Here is a 21,196-nt window from a genome sequence, read left to right as displayed (position 1 = left end):
AAGTTTACCTACAGAACAAACCTGCACTTGTACCCCTGAACTTAAGATTTGAAAAAAACAAATAAAAAATATATATCTCCTTGACTCCTGATAGTTCTAAATCAATTATTTCTAGGTTCCTTTTGAATAATATATTCTCTCTGCAGGATAAGGATTCCTCATGGAGCCTGGGCCTGGGGGAGAAGCATGTTCATGTGTCTTCTCTGACTCTCATTGACCATCTTTGAAATATAACTTTCTTAGCAGCAAACAGTAAGTACCTTGAAGAATTTTTGTTGGGATTAAATGAGATAATGCACGTAAAGGCCTTAGCGGAGTGTCTGGCATACAAGAAACGTTCATTAAGGATTTGCTATTACCACCTTTATCCTGGTTTATGAAACTGATTCGATCCCAGTCACTGTCACCTTAACAACAATAACAAAGAACGTGGGCGAAATAAAGTTAAATTTCACTGCTCAGTTGTGCCATAGTTTTCTGAAAGTGATTTTATTTTACCATTCCGCCAGGCCCTGATTGACTTCACTAGGGATAGCACCACCTGTGAGGGGCCGGCAAAGAGATTCAGAGCCAGTGAACAAGACATAGGGGCTGTTGTTGTTATTGTTGTTGAGACAGAGTCTCACACTGTTGCCCAGGCAAGAGTGCGATGGCGCAATCTCAGCTCACTGCAACCTCTGCCTCCCGGGTTCAAGCGATTTTCCTGCCTCAGCATCCCCAGTAGCTGGGATTACAGGTGCACACCGTCAAGCCCGGCTAATTTTCTTTTTTTTTTTTTCGTAGAGACGAGGTTTCACTATGTTGGCCAGACTGGTCTCAAACTCTTGACCTCGTGATCCGCCCACCTCAGCCTCCCAAAGTGCTGGGATTACAGGCGTGAGCCACCACACCCGGCCAAGACGTAGGGTTTATTGAAAGGACTCACAAACAGGGCAGTCCAGTGGCAGTGGGCTGGGCAGGAGAACCACAATTGCTTGTAAAAAAGCATGCAGTTTGGCTGGGCACGGCAGCTCATGCCTGTAATCCTAGCACTTTGGGAGGCCGAGGCCAGTGGATCACTTGAGGTCAGGAGTTCAAGACCAGCTTGGCCAACATGGCAAAACCCCATCTCTACTAAAAACATAAAAATTAGCCAGGCATGATGATGCACGCCTGTAGTCCCAGCTACTCAGGACACTGAGGCAGAAGAATCGCTTGAACCCGGGAGGTAGAGGTTGCAGTGAGCCGAGATTGCACCACTGCACTCTAGCCTGGGCGACAGAGCAAGACCCTGTCTGAAAAAAAAAAAAAAAAATCATGTAGTTTATACAGCATTTCACTTAGTACCCCCTGGCCCCACTAGCAATCCCCACCAGGCACCACTTTATGTAACCCAAAACAAAGGGCTTTGATCCCCTGCATGACCTGCATTCCACAGGAAGGGCTAGGGGTTCAGATGTTCCTCATAGATAGAAAATGAGGTTCTCTCATTCTGTTGCCCAAATAAAACCTTCACAGAAAAAAACAAAGAGAATGAATCCCCAGGTTGGCCACTCCTGGATCTCCTAGTTCAGAGCTCAGAACACATACTCTTCTTAGAACATACAGTCATTCTCCAGGTATGTTTAAGTTAAGGTATTGGTGTCAGGTGTGCTTGACACACACACACACACACACACACACACACATACATTCTTTCTTTCTCCCATACCTTAGAAATAAGAAAGTGTAAGTAATGTGAAAAACACACTCAACATCACTAATAATCATTTGCAGAGAAATGCAAAATTACAATTACAATGGGATATCATCTTATACTAATCAGAATGGCTATTACTAAAAAGTAAAACAACACATATTGGCGTGGACGCAGAGAAAAGGGAACGCTTACACACTGTTGGTGGGGATGTAAATTAGGTCAACCTCTTTGGAGAGATTTCTCAAAGAACTAAAAATAGAACTACCATTCAACCCGGCAATCCCATTACCAGGTATCTATCCAAAGGAAAAGGAATCATTATATTAAAAAAACACCTGTACCCACTCGTATGTTGATCGCAGCACTATTCACAATAGCTGAAAGTCATGAAACCAACCTAAGTGTCCATCAATGGTTGACTGGATAAAGAAAATATGGTACATATACACCCTGGAATACTATACAGCCACAAAAATGAACAAAATCATGTCCTTTACAGGAACATGGATGAAGCTGGAGGCCATCATCCTAGGTGAACTAAAAAAACAGAACATCAAATATCACACGTTGCCACTTTTAAGTGGGAGCTAACCAATGGGTACACATGGACCTAAAGATGGAATAATAGACACTAGAGACTCCAAAAGAGGATGGGACGGGGTGAGAGTTGAAAAATTGCCCAACAGGTACAATGTTCACTATTTGAGTAATGGGTATGCAAGAAGCCCAATTCCCATGGTACACAATACACTGATGTAAAGAACATGCACATGTACCCCTAATACAAAATAATAAATAAAATAAAAGAGAAAGTGCAAGTAAATACCCAAGAGATCAAAGCAACAGACTACAGACCAAAATGAAAACAATCTAAGCATGACAGGTGATGCCTTCTTTTATGACTGTCTAACTGCAACTGTAAGAATGTATTTCATGTCAGTATTTTTGGATGGGTGAATAATTTTTTAGGTTATTGAAATCTAAGATCTTAACTCAAGTAAAACAAGGTTTTTAAATAAAATTTGATCCTTAAGCTCATTCTATGTTGCCAAGACAACTCAGCATTAAGCATAACATTTGCTTTTGGAAAAAGCGTATCATTAACTATAATCCCCCCTCCATGAGCAGATGAGCAGAAAGGCAGGTTGAACCTGAACTCCAAAACCAACCTAAAACTCAGAAAGTGAAAGGAGTATCGGTTAGGCCCTGGCCCCTGGGATTCAGATGCACTGGGTTCACACTCGAGCTCTACCGTGAAGCTAGTTTTATATCCTTGGTCAAACCTCTCTCACCCTCTCCAAGCCCATTCCCTAATCTTTAAAATGGAGATTTTACACATACACATACAGCTATTATAACAATTAAATGAAACAGGCCGGGTGCAGTGGCTCAAGCCTGTAATCCCAGCACTTTGGGAGGCCGAGGTGGGCGGATCACGAGGTCAGGAGATCGAGACCATCCTGGCTAACACGGTGAAACCCCGTCTCTACTAAAAAAATACAAAAAAAAAAAACCCTAGCCGGGCGAGGTGGCGGGCACCTGTGGTCCCAGCTACTCAGGAGGCTGAGGCAGGAGAATGGTGTAAACCCGGGAGGCGGAGCTTGCAGTGAGCTGAGATTCGGCCACTGCACTCCAGCCTGGGCGACAGAGCGAGACTCCGTCTCAAAAAAAAAAAAAAAAATTAAATGAAATAAGCTACATGAAATACTTAATGGGGTGCCAGGCCCAGCACATAATCATTCAAAACGTGCTGGCTACAAATCATTTTGTGAACTGAAAAATAAATTCAATTATATTATTTTTCTTTGGACAGGGTCTCCCTCTGTCGCTCAGGCTGGAGTGCAGTGATGTTATCAAGCTGACTGCAGCCTCAATCTCCTGGGTTCAGGTGATCCTCCCACCTCCACCTCCTTAGTTGCTGGGACCACAGGCATGTGCCACCACACTCGGCTTCTTTTTTTTTAATTTTTGGTAAAGATGAAGTTTTCGGCCGGACGTGGTGGCTCACGCCTGTAATCCCAGCACTTTGGGAGGCTGAGGTGGGCGGATCATGAGGTCAGGGGTTCGAGACCAGCCTGACCAACGTGGTGAAACTCCCTCTCTACTAAAAATATAAAAAAATTAGCCGGGCGTGGTGGCAGGTGCCTGTAATTCCAGCTACTCGGGTGGCTGGGCCAGGAAAATCACTCGAACCCAGGAGGCGGAGGTTGTAGTGAGCCAAGATCTCACCATTGTACTCCAGCCGCCAGATTCTGTTTCCAAAAAAAAAAAAAAAGGTGATAAAAGAAAAGAAAGAGCAGGGCAATGAAGATGTGGGGTGCCAAAAAGAAAAAGAGGCAGGTGCCCTGTCAATCAGACTGGTCAGGATAAGTCTTGCTGAAAAGGGGAGTGTAGTTGGAGGAGGTGAGGGAGTGGGCCAAGAGTGCAAAGAGGGAAGAGAAGAGAACATTATAGTCAGAGGAAAGACGCCAAGGTGGAAGCCTGCCTGATTATGTCTAGGGAACCTGAGTCACATGGGTAGCCAATGCAGGATTTTGAGAAAAAGGTGGCATAAACTAATTTTTGTTTTAAGTAGATCACATCAGTTTCTCCACTGAGAACAGAGGGGCAAGGAGCGAGGATAATCTGCCAACAGACTGTAATATAATACAAAAAGGAAATGGTGGCTTGGACCAAGGTGGTGACGGTAAAGGTGGCACGATAGTGGAGGTGGCAAAGTCAATCAGCTGACTCGACTTTGAAGGTATCGTCAAGAGGGATTTTCAAATGGACTGGATGTAGGGTATGAGAGAGTGAGAGGGCTCAATGATTTCTACAAAATGTTCGGCCCGAGCGACATGGCTGCCATCCACTCAGACAAAGCAAGCCTTTGGGATAACAGAACAGGGAGGAGGGCCATGGACTGAGTCCTACGACACTCACAGTTCTGGGGAGAGGAAGAGGGATCGACAAAGGGCACTACCACAGAGCAGCCAGGGAGGACAGGAGGAAACCTAGAAGCAGAGACACCAATGCCATCCTTTCCAGAAAACTACAAATAAAAATATCATAATCGGCCGGGCGCGGTGGCTCAAGCCTGTAATCCCAGCACTTTGGGAGGCCGAGACGGGTGGATCATGAGGTCAGGAGATCGAAACCATCCTGGCTAACACGGTGAAACCCCGTCTCTACTAAAAAAATACAAAAAACTAGCCGGGCGTGGTGGCGGGCGCCTGTAGTCCCAGCTACTTGGGAGGCTGAGGCAGGAGAATGGCGTAAACCCGGGAGGCGGAGCTTGCAGTGAGCTGAGATCCAGCCACTGCACTCCAGCCTGGGCGACAGAGCAAGACTCCGTCTCAAAAAAAAAAAAAAATATATATATATATATATATATATATCATAATCATATTCCCCCATTTCGACAATCACAAAAACAAACAAAATACAAGACAAAAGAATTATTGATGATAAACTTTTTAAAGTAATGGATTCTTAGATGTTCAAGTTATCCTGATTCTCTCACAAGTAAGGGATGGAGAAGCATATGTAAAACACTGGTTCTCTCCTTCATAAGAGCATGTTTCTATTTCTTGCTCTCTGCCAGAGGCTGTTATACTGGTCCTCCCAAAAACAAGGCCTCAAGGACTCCATTTCATGTCTTCTTGCACTGTCTTCAAGGAAATATGACAGAAATTGAAACAGCCTCTAAATTCTTTTTTTATTTTTTTTTAATTATACTTTAAGTTCTAGGGTACATGTGTACAACGTGCAGGTTTGTTACATACGTATACATGTGCCATGTTGGTGTGCTGCACCCATTAACTCGTCATTTACATTAGGTATATCTTTTAATGCTATCCCTCCCCCCGCCCCCGACCCCACGACAGGCCCTGGTGTGTGATGTTTCCCACCCTGTGTCCAAGTGTTGTCGTTGTTCAATTCCCACCTATGACTGAGAACATGCGGTGTTTGGTTTTCTGTTCTTGCAATAGTTTGCTCAGAATGACGGTTTCCAGCTTCATCTATGTCCCTACAAAGGACATGAATTCATCCTTTTTTATGGCTGCATAGTATTCCATGGTGTATATGTGCCACATTTTCTTAATCCAGTCTATCATTGATGGACATGTGGGTTGATTCCAAGTCTTTGCTATTGTGAATAGTGCCGCAATAAACATACGTGTGCATGTGTCTTTATACCAGCATGATTTATAATCCTTTGGGTATATACCCAGTAATGGGATAGCTGGGTCAAATGGAATTTCTAGTACTAGATCCTTGAGGAATTGCCACACTGTCTTCCACAATGGTTGAACTAGTTTACACTCCCACCAACAGTGTAAAAGTGTTCCTATTTCTCCACATCCTCTCCAGCACCTGTTGTTTACTGACTTTTTAATGATCGTCATTCTAACTGGTGTGAGACGGTATCACATTGCGGTTTTGATTTGCATTTCTCTGATAACAGCCTCTAAATTTCTAATGGAAAGGGTTCCTGGAGAAGAAAGAAACAGTCCACATGAGACACAGGACATTTTAACAGCAAATCTATAGTGCTGTTTCCCATTATCTCACACTCATACACACACACACACGCACGCATGCACACGCATGCACATGCACATACACACGATCTGTTCTCTTCATGGTGCCCAAATCTTAACCCTCTCACAACTAAACTCTGCTTTGTTATTCTGGTTATTTGGTTTTTTTGGTTAAGCAAGTTTTCTGACATTTTTCTTTTTCTGAACAGCTTCCTGATCTTGGATAATCACAATTACAGTCAGCAGATTAACTAACAAACGTACTTCATCTCATTGAAAGATGACAAAGCCAGAACTTAAGATTCTAAAAATTTTCATCCTAATGTCATAGCGATAAACCAAATAACACACAAACACAATGTAATGCTCGGTATCTTCCTATTTCTTAAGTTTGGGCCGATCAGAAATAAAACATTCTCTTCTTTCTTCTCATAACAATGCAGTTCCTGGCCAAAAATCTTCCCAATGACCCGTCCTGACTAAAAGTCATAAATAATACCTGTCTGATATAGATACTCCACTTGAGGTTTCTCATAAATAAGTTTCAGAAAACGATTAACAGGTGTTGTTCTCTTCCCCACCTCTACATTTTCTTTATGATGTGTATGTTAGCATACCTAGTTTGTGAAAACCATCTGTTGGAGATCTTTTATTTCTTGCAGTACTTCGCTTCTAGCTTAAAGTATAGATAAAAACACCTAGCAATAAATGATGTCTTTTTCACTTTTGCAGCTTTAGTACCGAGGACGTTCCTGACAAAGATGGCGTAATCATTTGATGTTTGCTGAATGGGTGGAAAACTGAGCTAAAGAAACCTCTGTCCGATTTTCTGGGAACTATTTCTCCCTGCCATGGTAGTACTTAGAAGGGGGCAGGCAGCATTTTGAATAGACACTGAGTGGCACTGAAATTCTGACCCACTTTTAATCAATGTAAAGTTAATTTTGTATGTATATAAAAGGAAAGCTAATAACGGTCAGGAAAAGAAAGATATTTTTATAACTCAGTGAAATAACTGAAAAGACAATGACTACCCTCAGAATTAAGAACACAAAAGAGAAGCATCGAAAACATCAGGAATGATCTTCCAAAGCTGCTCAGGACTGGCCACTTAGCTCCAGTTGGGGAACTCAGACAACAAGCAACAGTCCCCACAGCCAGTTCCACCTTACACACAATTGAACCAGACCCAGGACAGACAGCAGGTGTTCTTTGTCATAGGGTGGGAACTCACACTAGAAAGCAAAGGACTCTCCAAGCCAGAGTGAGGGAAATAATTAATGAGCTAAGAGTGGACCTCCAAAAAGAGGCCAAAGTAGAGATACCGGGAATATCATGAACTACGAAGGAAATGCCTTCAAGCCTTTGAAAATAGCCTATAATTGCCAATTTATACAAGAATTCTGTTCCTAAGCATTTCTGTTTAAGCCTGAAATTTGTATTCCCATAGATACAGTATTATTAAAATGAAAATTAAGGCCAGGTGCAGTGGTTCACACCTATAATCCCAGCACTTTGGGAGGCTGAGGCTGAAGGATTGCTTGAGCCCAGGAGTTCGAGATCAGACTGGGCAACATAGTGAGACCCCCATATCTACAAAAATGTTTTTAAAAATATTAGCTGAGTTTGGTAGTATGTGCCTGTAATCCCAGCTATCTGAGAGGCTGAGACAGGAGGATTGCTTGAGCCCAGGAGGTCGAGGCTGCAGTGAGCTATGATCATGCCATTGCATTCCAGCCTGGGCAACAGAACAAGACCCTATCCCTTCACGGTCTTTTTCAGTTGAAATTACTTGTTGCCAAGAGAACCGAAAATACAATCAATATTCTGAAGTACTAAATTTCTATAATGCTGTCAAAGTTATCATTTTAAAAGAAATCACATAACATTTTTTTCTTTGAAGTGTTACAGACTACCACCAGTTTTCCAGAAGGGCTCTGGATTCTTACAAATTATACACTTTACCCTTTACTAATTAGGGTTTTTTTTTTCTTTGCTATTATAATTTTACAGCAAGATTTACTATGACTATCATAGCATTAAGATGGATTTTCAAAAACAATGGCTTGTTTAACCTAACCTGGAACACAGAAAAAAGCATTAAACAAAACCAGGGCCCAAAAATCGCAAATTAAGTGATCTCTCATTCACTGTGAAAATGTAAAACAAATGAGAGCCAGGCACGGTGGCTCATGCCTATAATCCCAGCACTTTGGGAGGGCCAGCCAGAAGGATTACTTGAGCCCAGGAGTTCAAGACCAGCCTGGGCAATATTAGGTGGAACCCATCTCTATTAAAAATTTTAAAATTAGCTGAAGCGTGGTAGCATGTACCTGTAGTTCCAGCTACTTGAGGTGGGAGGACCACTTGAGCCCAAGAGGCAGAGGTTGCAGTGAGTCAAGATTGTGCCACTGCACTCCAGCTTGGGCGACAGAGTGAGACCCTGTCTCCAAGTAAATAAATAAAGTAAAATAAAATAAAAATAAAACAAATGAGGCTCTCTTATGCCTATGTGCTGACCTGTCTACACCCTTCGCACCTTCAAACATGCACCTGTTTTCTGCTAGCTTCAAGAAAAACTGCTTTGCTAACCTGAAGAGCATCAGTGCACAAGTATCAACCCGTTCCACTCTGAAAACCCTTCCAGCAAATTTGTTGCTGATTAAATACACCAACGTTTTGCTGACATGGTAACATGTTAACAAGTCAATCCATTCAGATATGAAAAAAAAAAAAAAAATCCTTTGTAGGAATTACCAGGGTAAAATAGATACTATATAAATACCATTTTAAAGAGTGAAATTGGTGGCAGTTGTTGAATTTCTGGGGATCATTCCTTCTGTCTTATGCATTCTAATGCCTACTCAGGATTCACACATCCATAGACATGCTCTAGTCTTTCTCTCTGCTATCCTGCATCCTATCATCCCTCAAAAGAATCTAAATTTTTTTTTCAATTTTTTTTTTTTTTTTTTTTTTGAGACAGTCTCGCTCTGTTGCCCAGGCTGGAGTGCAGTGGCACAATCTTGGCTCACTGCAAGCTCCACCTCCTGGGTTCACACCATTCTCCTGCCTCAGCCTCCAGAGTAGCTGGGACTACAGGTGCCTGCCACCACGCCTGGCTAATTTTTTTGTATTTTTAGTAGAGACGGGGTTTCACCGTGTTAGCCAGGATGGTCTCAATCTCCTGATCTCGTGATCCGCCCGCCTCAGCCTCCCAAAGTCTTGGGATTACAGGCGTGAGCCACCGAGCCCAGCCGAGAATCTAAATTTTAAAACTCTTTTTGATTTCCTTGCATCATAAGAACCCATAGACAAACCATTTGAGATGCCTGCTGATTAACGTAAGTCTAAGGTCACTACTGGACACCCCTTTCTGCACAGGACAAGTCCCACAACAGCCCCGGCAGACAATGAAAAACACGTGCTCACAGAACTCACCTAACACATTTTATTAACATCAACAAAGTCTACCTTATGGTTTATTCATTACATATTTCCATTTAAAGTGCATTTGCAAAAACACTCCTGTCAGAAAAATTACTATCAAAACTCAGATCGTCATTCTGTATGACGGACATCTCAGCACACAGAAACGAAGGTGTCTACTCCTCAGGGCAGGGCTGATTCCTCCTCACACAAACTGCCCAAGACACAGTTCATTCAAGGAGACTCCAGGATGTCCAGGAAACACACATCCTCAGTCATCATCCCATTAGCTCCTTAAGCACTAACTCAAAAATCAACTTCATATAAAAATAAAAGTACTGGCATTTCCTGCTTCTGCTATTACTATCTATGATGGTTAATTTTATGTGTCAACCTGTCTGGGTCACAGCGTCCAGATATTTGTTCAGCCATTATTCCGGATGTTTCTGTGGAGGTGTTTGTTGGATGAGATTAACATTTAAATTGCTGGGCTTTCAGTAAAGTAGATTGCCCGTCATAATGTGGATGGACCTCATCCAATCACTTGAAGGCTTTAATATAAAAAGATTGACCTGTTCCAAGCAAGAAGGAATTCTGCCAGGAGAATGCCTTTGAACTTGAATTCCCACTCTTCTCTGAGTCTCCAACTTGCCAGTCAACCCATGAAATGTTGAACTCACCAAGCCTCCACAAATTCGTGAGCCAACTCCTAAAAATGAACAAATGAATCTCAATCTCAGTCTCTGTTTCTGTCTCTCCCTTCACACACGCACACACATACACATACACATACACATACACATACACATACACATACACACACACCCATTGGTTCTGTTTTGCTGGAGAACCCTAACACACTCTCCAAAGCAAAATAAGACTTTGCCTTGAAATTTATTAAAAAGACATATAGCTTACTTGAAGATCGACAACCAATTATTAACTAAACCAACAATGAGTTAGGAAAAGCCAGTCAAATTCCAGATGTGGGGCTTACTAGTTCTTTACCAATAGTTTCATTTAATTTTCCAAAACACTGGTAACAGACACTGCTTTATCCAATATGAGAATGTAATTTGTACCCCTACATCCCGCCATCGAAAAATGCTTGAAACTAAAAATCAAGATGAGAAATTAAAATAATCATTAGCATCTTTGTAAATGTACAAAAAAAAGTCAGTCCACACACAAATATACACAAATATGCACAGGTCAACTTTCCCTAGAAAATTCATAAAGCATAAAAGTATAATTATTGATTTTTTTTTTTTTTTTTTTTTGAGATGGAGTCTGGCTTTGTCACCCAGGCTGCAGTCCAGTGATGTGTGAACTCAGCTCACTGCAACCTCTGCCTCCTGGGTTCGAGCGATTCTCCTGCCTCAGCCTCCCAAGTAGCTGGGATTAAAAGGCGCACACCACCATGCCTGGCTAATTTCTGTTCTCAAACTCCTGACCTCAGGTGATCCACCTACCTCAGCCTCTCAAAGTCCTGGGATTACAGGCATGAGGCACCGCACCTGGCCTATTGACTAATTATCTTTTACAAATTACTATTGATCTTGAACCATTATTTGCATGACTCTTCTCCATTTCTCATAAGAATGAGAAATAAGTATGAGCCCATTTTTCATACTGCTATAAAGAACTGCCCAAGATGGGGTAATTTATAAAGGAAAGAGGTTTAATTGACTCACAGTTCAGCATGGCTGGGGAGGCCTCAGGAAATTTACAATCACAGCAGAAGGCAAAGGGGAAGCAAGGCACCTTCTTCCCAAGGCAGCAAGAAAGAGAAGTGCAGAGCGAAGGGGGAAGAGCCCCTCATAAAACCATCAGATCTCGTGAGAACTCACTATCGCGAGAACACCATGGGGGAAATGGCCCTCATGTTTCAATTACCTCCACCTGGTCTCTCTCGACACAGAGGGATTATGGGGATTATGGACATTAGAATTCAAGATGAGATTTGGGTGAGGGGGACAAAGCCTAACCACATCAAGAGGTAAGGAGTATTATAATATTATGAATGACTGGCCAGAACAGACCAAATTTCCTTACATGAAAGAATCACCTGATCTTCAGAATGCTAATTACTGAGGTTTCTAAAGACTCCCATATGTGCTATTAATACCATAAGAGCGCCTATATTAAAATAGCCTTGGCTGGGACTATTTTTTAATGGTTGCATATGATAGGAAAGAATACAGGAGAGAAGGAATCACCAGTGGTAGGCAGAGACCAGAGCATACAGATTCAACAGGGAACCTAACAAATTCCAATTCATCACCTACAGTTGTAGATTTATGAAACCATCACATGTACAGTAGTGATTCTCAAAGTGTGGTCCCCAGTTCAACAACATCAATGCCAACCAGAAACCTGTTAGAAATGCACATTCTCGGGTGGCTCACACCTGTAATCCCAGCACTCTGGGAGGCCAAAGCAGGCGGATGGGTTGAGTCCAGGAGTTCAAGACCAGCCTGAGCAACATGGCTAGACCCCATTTTTACAAAAAATTAGCCAGGCATGGTGGCCTGCGCCTGTAGCCCCAGCTATTCAGGAGGCGAGGCTGAGGTGGGAGGATCATCTGAGCCCAGGAAGTGAAGGTTGCAATGAACCAAGGTGGCACCACCACACTCCAGCCTGGGCGACAGAGTGAGATCCTGTCCAAAAAATAAAAGAAAGAAAGAAAAAAGGCATACTCTTGGGCTTACTGACCCAATCTCTGGGAAAGGAAACCAACAATCTGTGTTTTAACAAGCTCTCCAGATGATTCCGATGCATGATAAAGTTTGAGAACCAGTGATCTCCAGTGAAGTCCAATATTTGTTAATATGAGACAGAATTAAATTAGGAAATTCAAAAAACAGAGTGGCTGATTTTTACCACATCACTATGGATTATATGGAAGAAACTATTTATATTATCCCTCCTTTCTTTAATAAGGCATTCATTCAAAAATGTTTTCCCATCACTAACTAACATTATTGAAGATTTTCCACTAACCTAAAATTTCCAATCCATTCAAAAGGCTGCTCAGCTCAGCAAGACAGAACAATAGCAAAAGGTTTCTAGGAAGGTTGATGGTACATTCCCACGGAAAGCTTTCAAGCTGAATGTAGCATATTATAAGTTGCTAAACTTTATTTATGTATTTATTTACGTATTTTTGAGAGGAGTTTTGCTGTTGTAGCCCAGGTTGGAGTGCAGTGGCTCAATCTCGGCTCACTGCAACCTCTGCCTCCCGGGTTCAAGCAATTCTCCTGCCTCGGCCTCCCAAGTAGTTGGGATTACAGGCACCCGCCATCATGCCCAGCTAATTTTTGTATTTTTAGTAGAGATAGGGTTTCACCATGTTAGCCAGGCTGGTCTCAAACTCTTGACCTCAGGTGATCCGCCCGCACACCTTGGCCTCCCAAAGTGCTGGGATTACAGGTGTGAGCCATCACACCCGGCCAAGTCGCTACACTTTAAATTTTTAGTTCTTCCATCATATGGGATGTAAAAGCTAAAAAGGCAAAATATATGTATTTCCACAAAGTTTTCACTTCCTTATAGGAAAATTTGCCAGTGGGGACAAAATCCTACCAAACAGGCAATTCTTCTGCCAACCTGGCTCAGACTATTAACAGGCATGCGCACTCCTCTGTAGAGGGAAAAGAAAATACCTTTAAACTGCTTAATCATGTTCTGATGGTTTTCGACGGCTTCCTTCAAGATCATTTCAGGCTGGTCCATCTTCCACCGCCAATCAGTGCCCACAGGGTTGGTGTGGTGCCTAGGAACAAGATGCAAAGTTCTAAAGGACCCTTCTGTAATAAGATCTGAGCTAGTCATTTACAACAAAGTCATCCCATTTTTTAAAATTACAAAATCAGGACTGGTTTCCTCCTAAGAGTTCAACCATGTACAGTAGTATTTTCCAACTTATTTTAAATCATGACACCTAACAGAGAGGGGTGAATAAAGAAATCATTCAACTCTTCCCAGAGATGTTGGGCACCTAATTGACTCAACTCCGGTTATAGATTGACAGAACGCTCTCTGCTGCTTTAACCATGTTAACTATGGACGTACGCAAACAAGGCAAACTGTCACCACCATGTTACTGTCACCTACGTCAACACTTCATAAAGTGAGTGAGGACAGCTGGAACGCTTGCTTGGAAATCACACTGACAGGGCCTGAGAATGAGTTTCTCTTGATGCAGGCCTGGGGAAAGGACAAGAACCTCCACCTGGGATCCAAGCAGCTAGAACGCGATGCCATTTTGAGACCAAAACCACTGCTAGAGTGTATCCTGCCCTGGGAGCCAAAGCCCCTGTATCTCCATATTTTTGACGTCCCACCGTCATCACTCCACGGCCATACAAAAGATGACAATGCCACAACCCAAGCTATACCTAGCGGTACAACCATACCCAAGCACCTGAGCCCACGCAGAACCCTGTAATCCAAAAAAAAAAACAGGCAGCAAAGCCCAGAAAGGAGACCACCACCAAGACAGACACAATGGCAGAGCCCAAGCACCAGCTCCCCAGTGTCCACCACTGCCAACCATCTCACCCTCCCGACAGGTAGAACCACCGTGGGCCTCACAGGCCCCTCAGGGCCCAAGGACCATCCTGCCCAGAAACCAGCACCACTGAAGACACTACCCCCATAAGCAGCGGAGCTGCCAGAAATAGCACAAGCTCCCCTAGGGTCTAAGGACCAGCAAGACCAGCAATACTGCCCCTAGCAAAGCCATGCCACTGCCTCCACAAATACTCACAGTCCAGGCCAATGAGGCATTCACCACAAGAACCACAGGCACCAATTATGGCCAAAGAAATCACATGGAGACTACACTACTGTCCCCGTCTAGAAGACAAGTCAAAGCACCCCACTCAACCAACACTATAAAATACTTCTCCAGGAAAGTCTTTCCCTGTGAAAACTACTCCATAAAAGTGGAAGAGGTGACTGTTATACCCGATGTGCAGATATCGAGTAGGAAAAAACAAAAACATGAAATAGCAAGAAAACACGACACTTGATAATTCTCCAGTAACAGACCTGAAAGAAAGGAAAATCTAGGCCTGTAATAGAATTTAAAATAATGATCTTAAGGAAACTCAGAGAGATACAAGAGAATACACATAGACAATTCAATGAAATCAGGAAAAGAATTCATGAGCTAAATGAGAAATTCAACAGGTATAGATATCACAAAAAAAAAGAGCCAAACAGAAAACTGGAAGCTGAAGAATTCGATGAATGAAATAAATATAACTGAGAGCTTCAACAACATACAAGATCAAGGAGAACAAAGAATGTCTGAACTTGAAGACAGGACTTTTGAAATGACCCAGTCAGACCAAAAAACAAAAAGAAGGAAGTAGAAGAAATAAAGAAGAAAAGGAGAAAGAAGAAAGAAGGAGGAGGAGGAGAAGAGAAGAAGAAGGAGAAAAATAAAGAAGAAAAGAAGAAGACGGGAGAAGGAAGAAAGGACAGAGGAGAGAGAAGGAGGAAGAGCAGGAGGAGGAGGAGCAGCAGGAGGCGTAGGAAAAAAACCTACAGGAAAGATGGGACACCATTACATGAATAAATGTTTGCATTTAGGAATTCCAGATGGAGAACAGGTGGGAAAAGACATGAAAAAGTAAATAGGTTTTAATGAAATAGCAGCTAAAAACTTCCCACATTTGGGGAGAGATATGGACATTCAGATCAAGCAAGCTAAAAATTCCTCAAATGGATTGAATGCCCAAAAAAAAAAAAAAAAAAAAAAAAAAGCCTCCTTGAGACACATTACAGTCAAACTATCAAAAGAAAATGACAAAGAGAATTCTAAAAACAGCAATTGAAAAGCATCACGTCACATATAAGGAAACCTCCATAAGAATAACAGCAGATTTATCAGCAGAAACCTCACAAACCAGGAGAAAATGGAATGATATATTCTAAGGGCTGGAAAGAAAAAAAAAAAAAGACCACCAAGCAAAGCTATCCTCTGGAAATGAAGGAGAAATAAAGCCTGCCCCAGACAAGCGAAAACTGAGGAAATTCATCACCACTAGACTGGCCTTACAAGAAAAGCTTAGGGAATCCTATACCAGAAAGTGAAAGTGATAATTACCATCATGAAAACACACAAAAGTATAAACTCACTGGTAGGGCAAATATACAAATGAGAAAAATAAACAAGAATTCAAATGTTACCACTATGGAAGACCACGAAACTGCAAAAATAAACAGTAAGAGAGTAAAAAAGCAAAAACAACATACAAAACAACATGAGTAAGTCATCATCTACATGAATAACCTTGAATGTATATGGATTAAAGTCCCCTGTTAAAAGATATAAACTGGCTGAATGAATTAAAAAAAAAAAAAAAAAAAAAAACACCCAACTATTTGTTGCCTATAAGAAACTCACTTCACCTGTAAAGATATACACAGACTGAAAGTGAATGGGATGGAAAAATATAAACCACACCAACCAAAAGCAGCCAGGTGCGGTGTCTCACGCCTATAATCCCAGCACTTTGGGAGGCCAAGGCGGGCGGATCACGAGGTCAGAAGTTCGAGACCAGCCTTGCCAACGTGGTGAAACCCCATCTCTACTACAAATACAAAAATTAGCCGGCGTGGTGGCAGGCGCCTGTAATCCCAGCTACTCAGGAGGCTGAGGCAGGAGAATCGCTTGAGAACCTCAGAGGCGGCAGTTGCAGTGAGCCAAGATCACCCCACTGCACTCCAGCCTTGGCAACAGAGCAGGTCTCCATCTCAAAAAAAAAAAAAAAAAAAAAAAACCAGCAAGGGTAGCTATCCTTATATAAGATAAAATAGACTTTAAGTCAGAAACTGTAAAATGAGACCAAGAAAAAGGTCATTGTATAATGATAAAGGAATCACTGCAGCAAAAGGATCAACAACTGTAAATATTTATGAACCCAACACTGGAGCAGTGAAATATAAAGCAAACATTATGAGATCTAATGGAAGATAGACTCTACTGCCATAACAGTTGGGGGCATCAACATCACACTCTCAGCATTGGACAGATCACCTAGACAGAAAATCAATAAAGAAACACCAGATTTAAACCATAGGCCAAACTGTCCTGACACTGACAAAATATTTCATACTACAGCTGCAGAATACACAATCTTCTCATCCATACATAAAATATTATCCAGGGTAGACCATATTTTAGGCCACAAAACTAGTCTCAAAAATCCTATCAAATATCTTTTTGGACAATGGAATAAAACAAGAAATCAGTCACAAAAGGAACTTTGGAACCTATACAAAGTAATGGAAACCGAATAGCACACTCTTGAACAGCCAACGAAGAAAGCAAGAAGAAACAGTCAACGAAAGCAAGAAGAAACAGTCAACGAAGAAAGCAAGAAGAAAATTTAAAAATGTATTCAAACAAATGAAAGCAGAAGCAAACGTCAAAACTTAAGGGACAGAGCAAAAGCAGTACTAAGAGCGAAGTTTATAATAATAAACAACTACATCAAAAATGTAGAATGATTTCAAATACCAATCTAACAGTGCACTTCAGGGAACTAGAAAAGCAAAAACAAAACAAACCAAACCCAAAATTACTAGAACAGAAAAAAATAATAATCAGAGCAAAAATAAATGAAATTGAGACTAAAAAAACACAAAACTCAACAAAACAGAAAGTCTGTTGAAAAGATAAACATCGACAAACCATTAGACTAACCGAGAAAAAAAGAGAAGCGCCAAATAAATACAATCAGAAACAAAAAAAGAGACATTACTACTGATAGGAATACAAAGAATCATTAAAGACTATGATAACCAACTGTACACAAACAAATTGGAAAACCTAGAGGAAATGTAGAAATTCCTGTACACACACAACCTACCAAGAACAAACCAGGAAGAAAGAGAAAACCTCAACCGATCATTAACAAGAATACATCAATAATAAAAAGTCTTCCAACAAAGAAAAGTACACGGCCAGATGGCTTCCCTGATAAATTCCACCAAAAAAAAAACCACACACACACACAAACACACACACATACATACAACATACACACACACACACACCTAACACTAATATTTTTCAAAACTATTTCAAAAAATTAAGGGGGAAGAAATCCTTAGAAACTCATCATTACATGAGGCCAGTATGACTCTGAAAACAAAACAAGACAAAAACACAACAAAAAAGAAAATAGCATGCCAATATCCCTGATAAAGGTATAAAAATCCTCGGCCAGGTGAGGTGGCTCACGCCTGTAATCCAGCATTTTGGGAGGCCGAGGTGGGCGGATCACGAGGTCAGGAGATCGAGACCATCCTGGATAACACAGTGAAACCCTGCCTCTACTAAAAATACAAAAAAATTAGCCATGTGCGGTGGCAGGCGCCTGTAGTCCCAGCTACTTGGGAGGCTGAGGCAGGAGAATAGCGTGAACCCTGGAGGTGGAGCTTGCAGTGAGCTGAGATGCGCCACTGCACTCCAGCCTGGGCAACAGAGCGAGACTCCGTCTCCAAAAAAAAAAAAAAATCCTCAACAAAAATATTAGCAAACAGAATCCAACAGCACATTAAAAAGATGATACACCACAATCAAGCGGGATTGTCCCCAAAGATACAAGCATTGTATGCACAAATCAATAAATGTGATATATCACCTCAACAAAATCGACAAAATCCATATGATCATCTCAATGGATGCAAAAAACAAAAGCCTTTGATAAAATTCAGCATCCCTTCAGAATAAAAATTCTCAGCAAAATAGGTATAGATGGAATGTACTTCAACACAATAAAGGCCATAGACAACAAACCCATAACTAACATTATACTGAAGAGGAAAAAAGTAGAAAGCTTTTCCACTAAGGACTGGCAGAAGACAAAGATACCCAGTGTCACTACTCTTATTCAACATAGCACTGGAAGTCTTACCCAGAGCAATAAGGCAAGAAAAAGAAATAATGGACATCCAAATTGGAAAAAAGGAAGTTAAATTGTCCTGGTTTGCATAAGACACAGTCTATATAAGACTGTGTCTTGTAAAGACAAAACCTAGGTTTTTCTTTTCTTATAAAGAAAAACCTAGAAACTACACCAAAAAACTCTTAGAACTGACGAATGTAGTAAAGTTGCAGGATACAAAATCAACACAAAAATCAGTAGCGTTTCCCTAAACCAATAATACACTATCTGAAAGGCAAATCAAGAAAGCAATTCCACTTAGAATAGCCACACACAAAAAAATACTTAGAATTGAATCTGGCCAAGAAGGCAAAAGATCTCCGCAATGAAAATTGCATATCAGGCCGGGTGTGATGGCTCACGCTTGTAATCCCAGCACTTTGGGAGGGCGAGGCGGGCGGATCATGAGGTCAGGAGATCGAGACCATCCTGGCTAACACGGTGAAACCCCGTCTCTACTAAAAAAATACAAAAAATTAGCCGGGCGTTCTGGCAGGTGCCTGTAATCCCAGCTACTCAGGAGGCTGAGGCAGAGGAATTACTTGAACCCATGAGGCAGGGGTTGCAGTGAGCCGAGATCATGCCACTGCACTCCAGCCTGGGTAACAGAGACTCCGTCTCAAAAAAAAAAAAAAAAAGAAAGAAAAGAAAATTGCATATCACTGAGGAAAGAAACTGAAGAGAGCACACACAAAAAAATGGAAAGACATCCCATGTCCATGGGTTGGAAGAATAAATATAGTTAAAGTTATCATACCACCCAAAGCAATTTACAGATTCGATGCAATCCCTATCAAAACACCAAAGACATTTTTCACAGAAATAGAAAACAATTCTAAAAATCACATGGAACCACTAAAATCCCCAAATAGCCAAAGAAATCCTACGCAGAATGAACACAGCTCAAGGCATCACAGTACATGACTTCAAAATATACTATAGCCGGGCATGGTGGCTCACGCCTGTAACCCCAGCACTTTGGGAGGCTGAGGCGGGCGGATCACAAAGTCAGGAGTTCAAGACCAACCTGGCCAACATAGTGAAACCGAATCTCTACTAAAAATACAAAAAATTAGCCAGGAGTGGTGGCAGGCACCCGTAATCCCAGCTACTCGGGAAGCTGAGGCAGGAAAATCACTTGAACCAGGCAGGTGGAGGTTGCAGTGAGCTGAGATCACACCATTGCACTCTAGCCCAGGCAACAGTACGAGACTCCATCTCAAAAAACAAACAAACAAACAAAAAACTATAAACCTATTGTAACCAAAGCAGCATGGTATTCATATAAGAACAGACACATAGACTCATAGAACAAAACAGAGAATCCAGAAATAAATACAAATATTTACAGGAAATCAACTTTCAACAAAGGCGCCAAGGTCATATAATGGGGAAAGACAATATACAAAAATCAACTCAAAACAGATTACCTACATAAACCTGAAACTGTGAAATTACATACTGTGAAAACAGAGGAAACACTTTAGGACACTGGTCTGGGCAATGATTTTATGAATAAAACTTCAAAATTACAGGCAACAAAAGTAAAAACAAATAGACAAATAGGATGATATCAAACTAAAAAGCTGCTTCACTGCAAAGGAAACAATCAACAGGGTGAAGAGATAACCTGCAGAAGGACAGAAAATATTTCCAAACCATTCATCGAACAAGGGATTAATATCCAGAATTTACAAAAACTTCCAACACTCAACAGCAAAAAAAAAAAAAAAAAAAACCCCACAAATAATCTGATTTTTAAAAGGGCGAATGATGTAAATACACATTTCTCAGAAGAACGTATACAAGTGGCCAACAGATACATTTTTAAATGCTCAACATCTAATCATCAGAGAAATGCAAATCAAAAACACAATGAGATTCCATCTCACCCAAGTCAGAATGACTATTATTGAATAATAACAAATGCTGACAAGGATGTGGAGAAAGGGAACTCTTATACACTGTTATTGGCAACGCAAACTACTACAGTCATTATGGAAAGTGATATGGAGATTCCTCAAAAAACTAAAACTAGAACTTCCATATGATCCAGCAACCCCACTATTGAATATATATGCAAAAGAAAGGAAATCAATATGTTGAAGAGATATATGCACTCTCGTGCTTATTGCACTATTCACAATCACCAAGATATAGAACCAACCTAAGTGTCCATAAGCAGATAAATGGATAAAGGAAATGTAATATACATTCACAATGGGATATTATTTAGTCCTATAAAAAAGAATGAGGCTTAATCACAGCACTTTGGGAGGCTGAGGCCAGTGGATTACTTGAGGTCAGGGGTTTGAGGCCAGCCTGGTCAACTTGGTGAAACCCCATCTCTGCTGAAAACATAAAAAATTAGCCATGTGTAGTGGCACAAGCCTGTAATCCCAGTTATTCAGGAGGCTGAGGCAGGAGAATCACTTGAACCTGGGAGATGGAGGTTGCAGTGGGCCAAAACTGTGTCACTGCACTCCAGCCTAGGCAACAGTGAAACTCTGCCAAAAAAAAAAAAAAAGCCAAGTGCAGTGGCTCAAGCCTGTCATACCAGCACTTTGGAAGGCTGAGTGAGGTGGATCACCTGAGGTCAG

At 41.4% G+C, this 21,196-nt stretch overlaps 1 protein-coding gene across 3 annotated transcripts in view; it reads right to left on the bottom strand.

Annotated features, from left to right (window-relative positions):
* Positions 1–21,196, bottom strand: part of LOC105466335 (S-adenosyl-L-methionine-dependent tRNA 4-demethylwyosine synthase TYW1) — a 252,872-nt gene that overhangs the window by 142,933 nt on the left and 88,743 nt on the right. For all 3 annotated transcript variants that reach the window (XM_071095310.1, XM_011715316.3, XM_071095311.1), the window contains one exon: positions 13,296–13,405. In XM_071095310.1, the coding sequence (XP_070951411.1) occupies positions 13,296–13,405 (110 nt within the window). The remainder of the gene's footprint in view (positions 1–13,295; positions 13,406–21,196) is intronic.

Source organism: Macaca nemestrina, chromosome 4 (assembly GCF_043159975.1).
Source record: "Macaca nemestrina isolate mMacNem1 chromosome 4, mMacNem.hap1, whole genome shotgun sequence".
NCBI classification, from domain to species: Eukaryota; Metazoa; Chordata; class Mammalia; order Primates; family Cercopithecidae; genus Macaca; species Macaca nemestrina.
The sequence above is the reverse complement of the archived record's forward strand: the minus strand, read 5'-3'. Positions and strand labels throughout refer to the sequence as shown.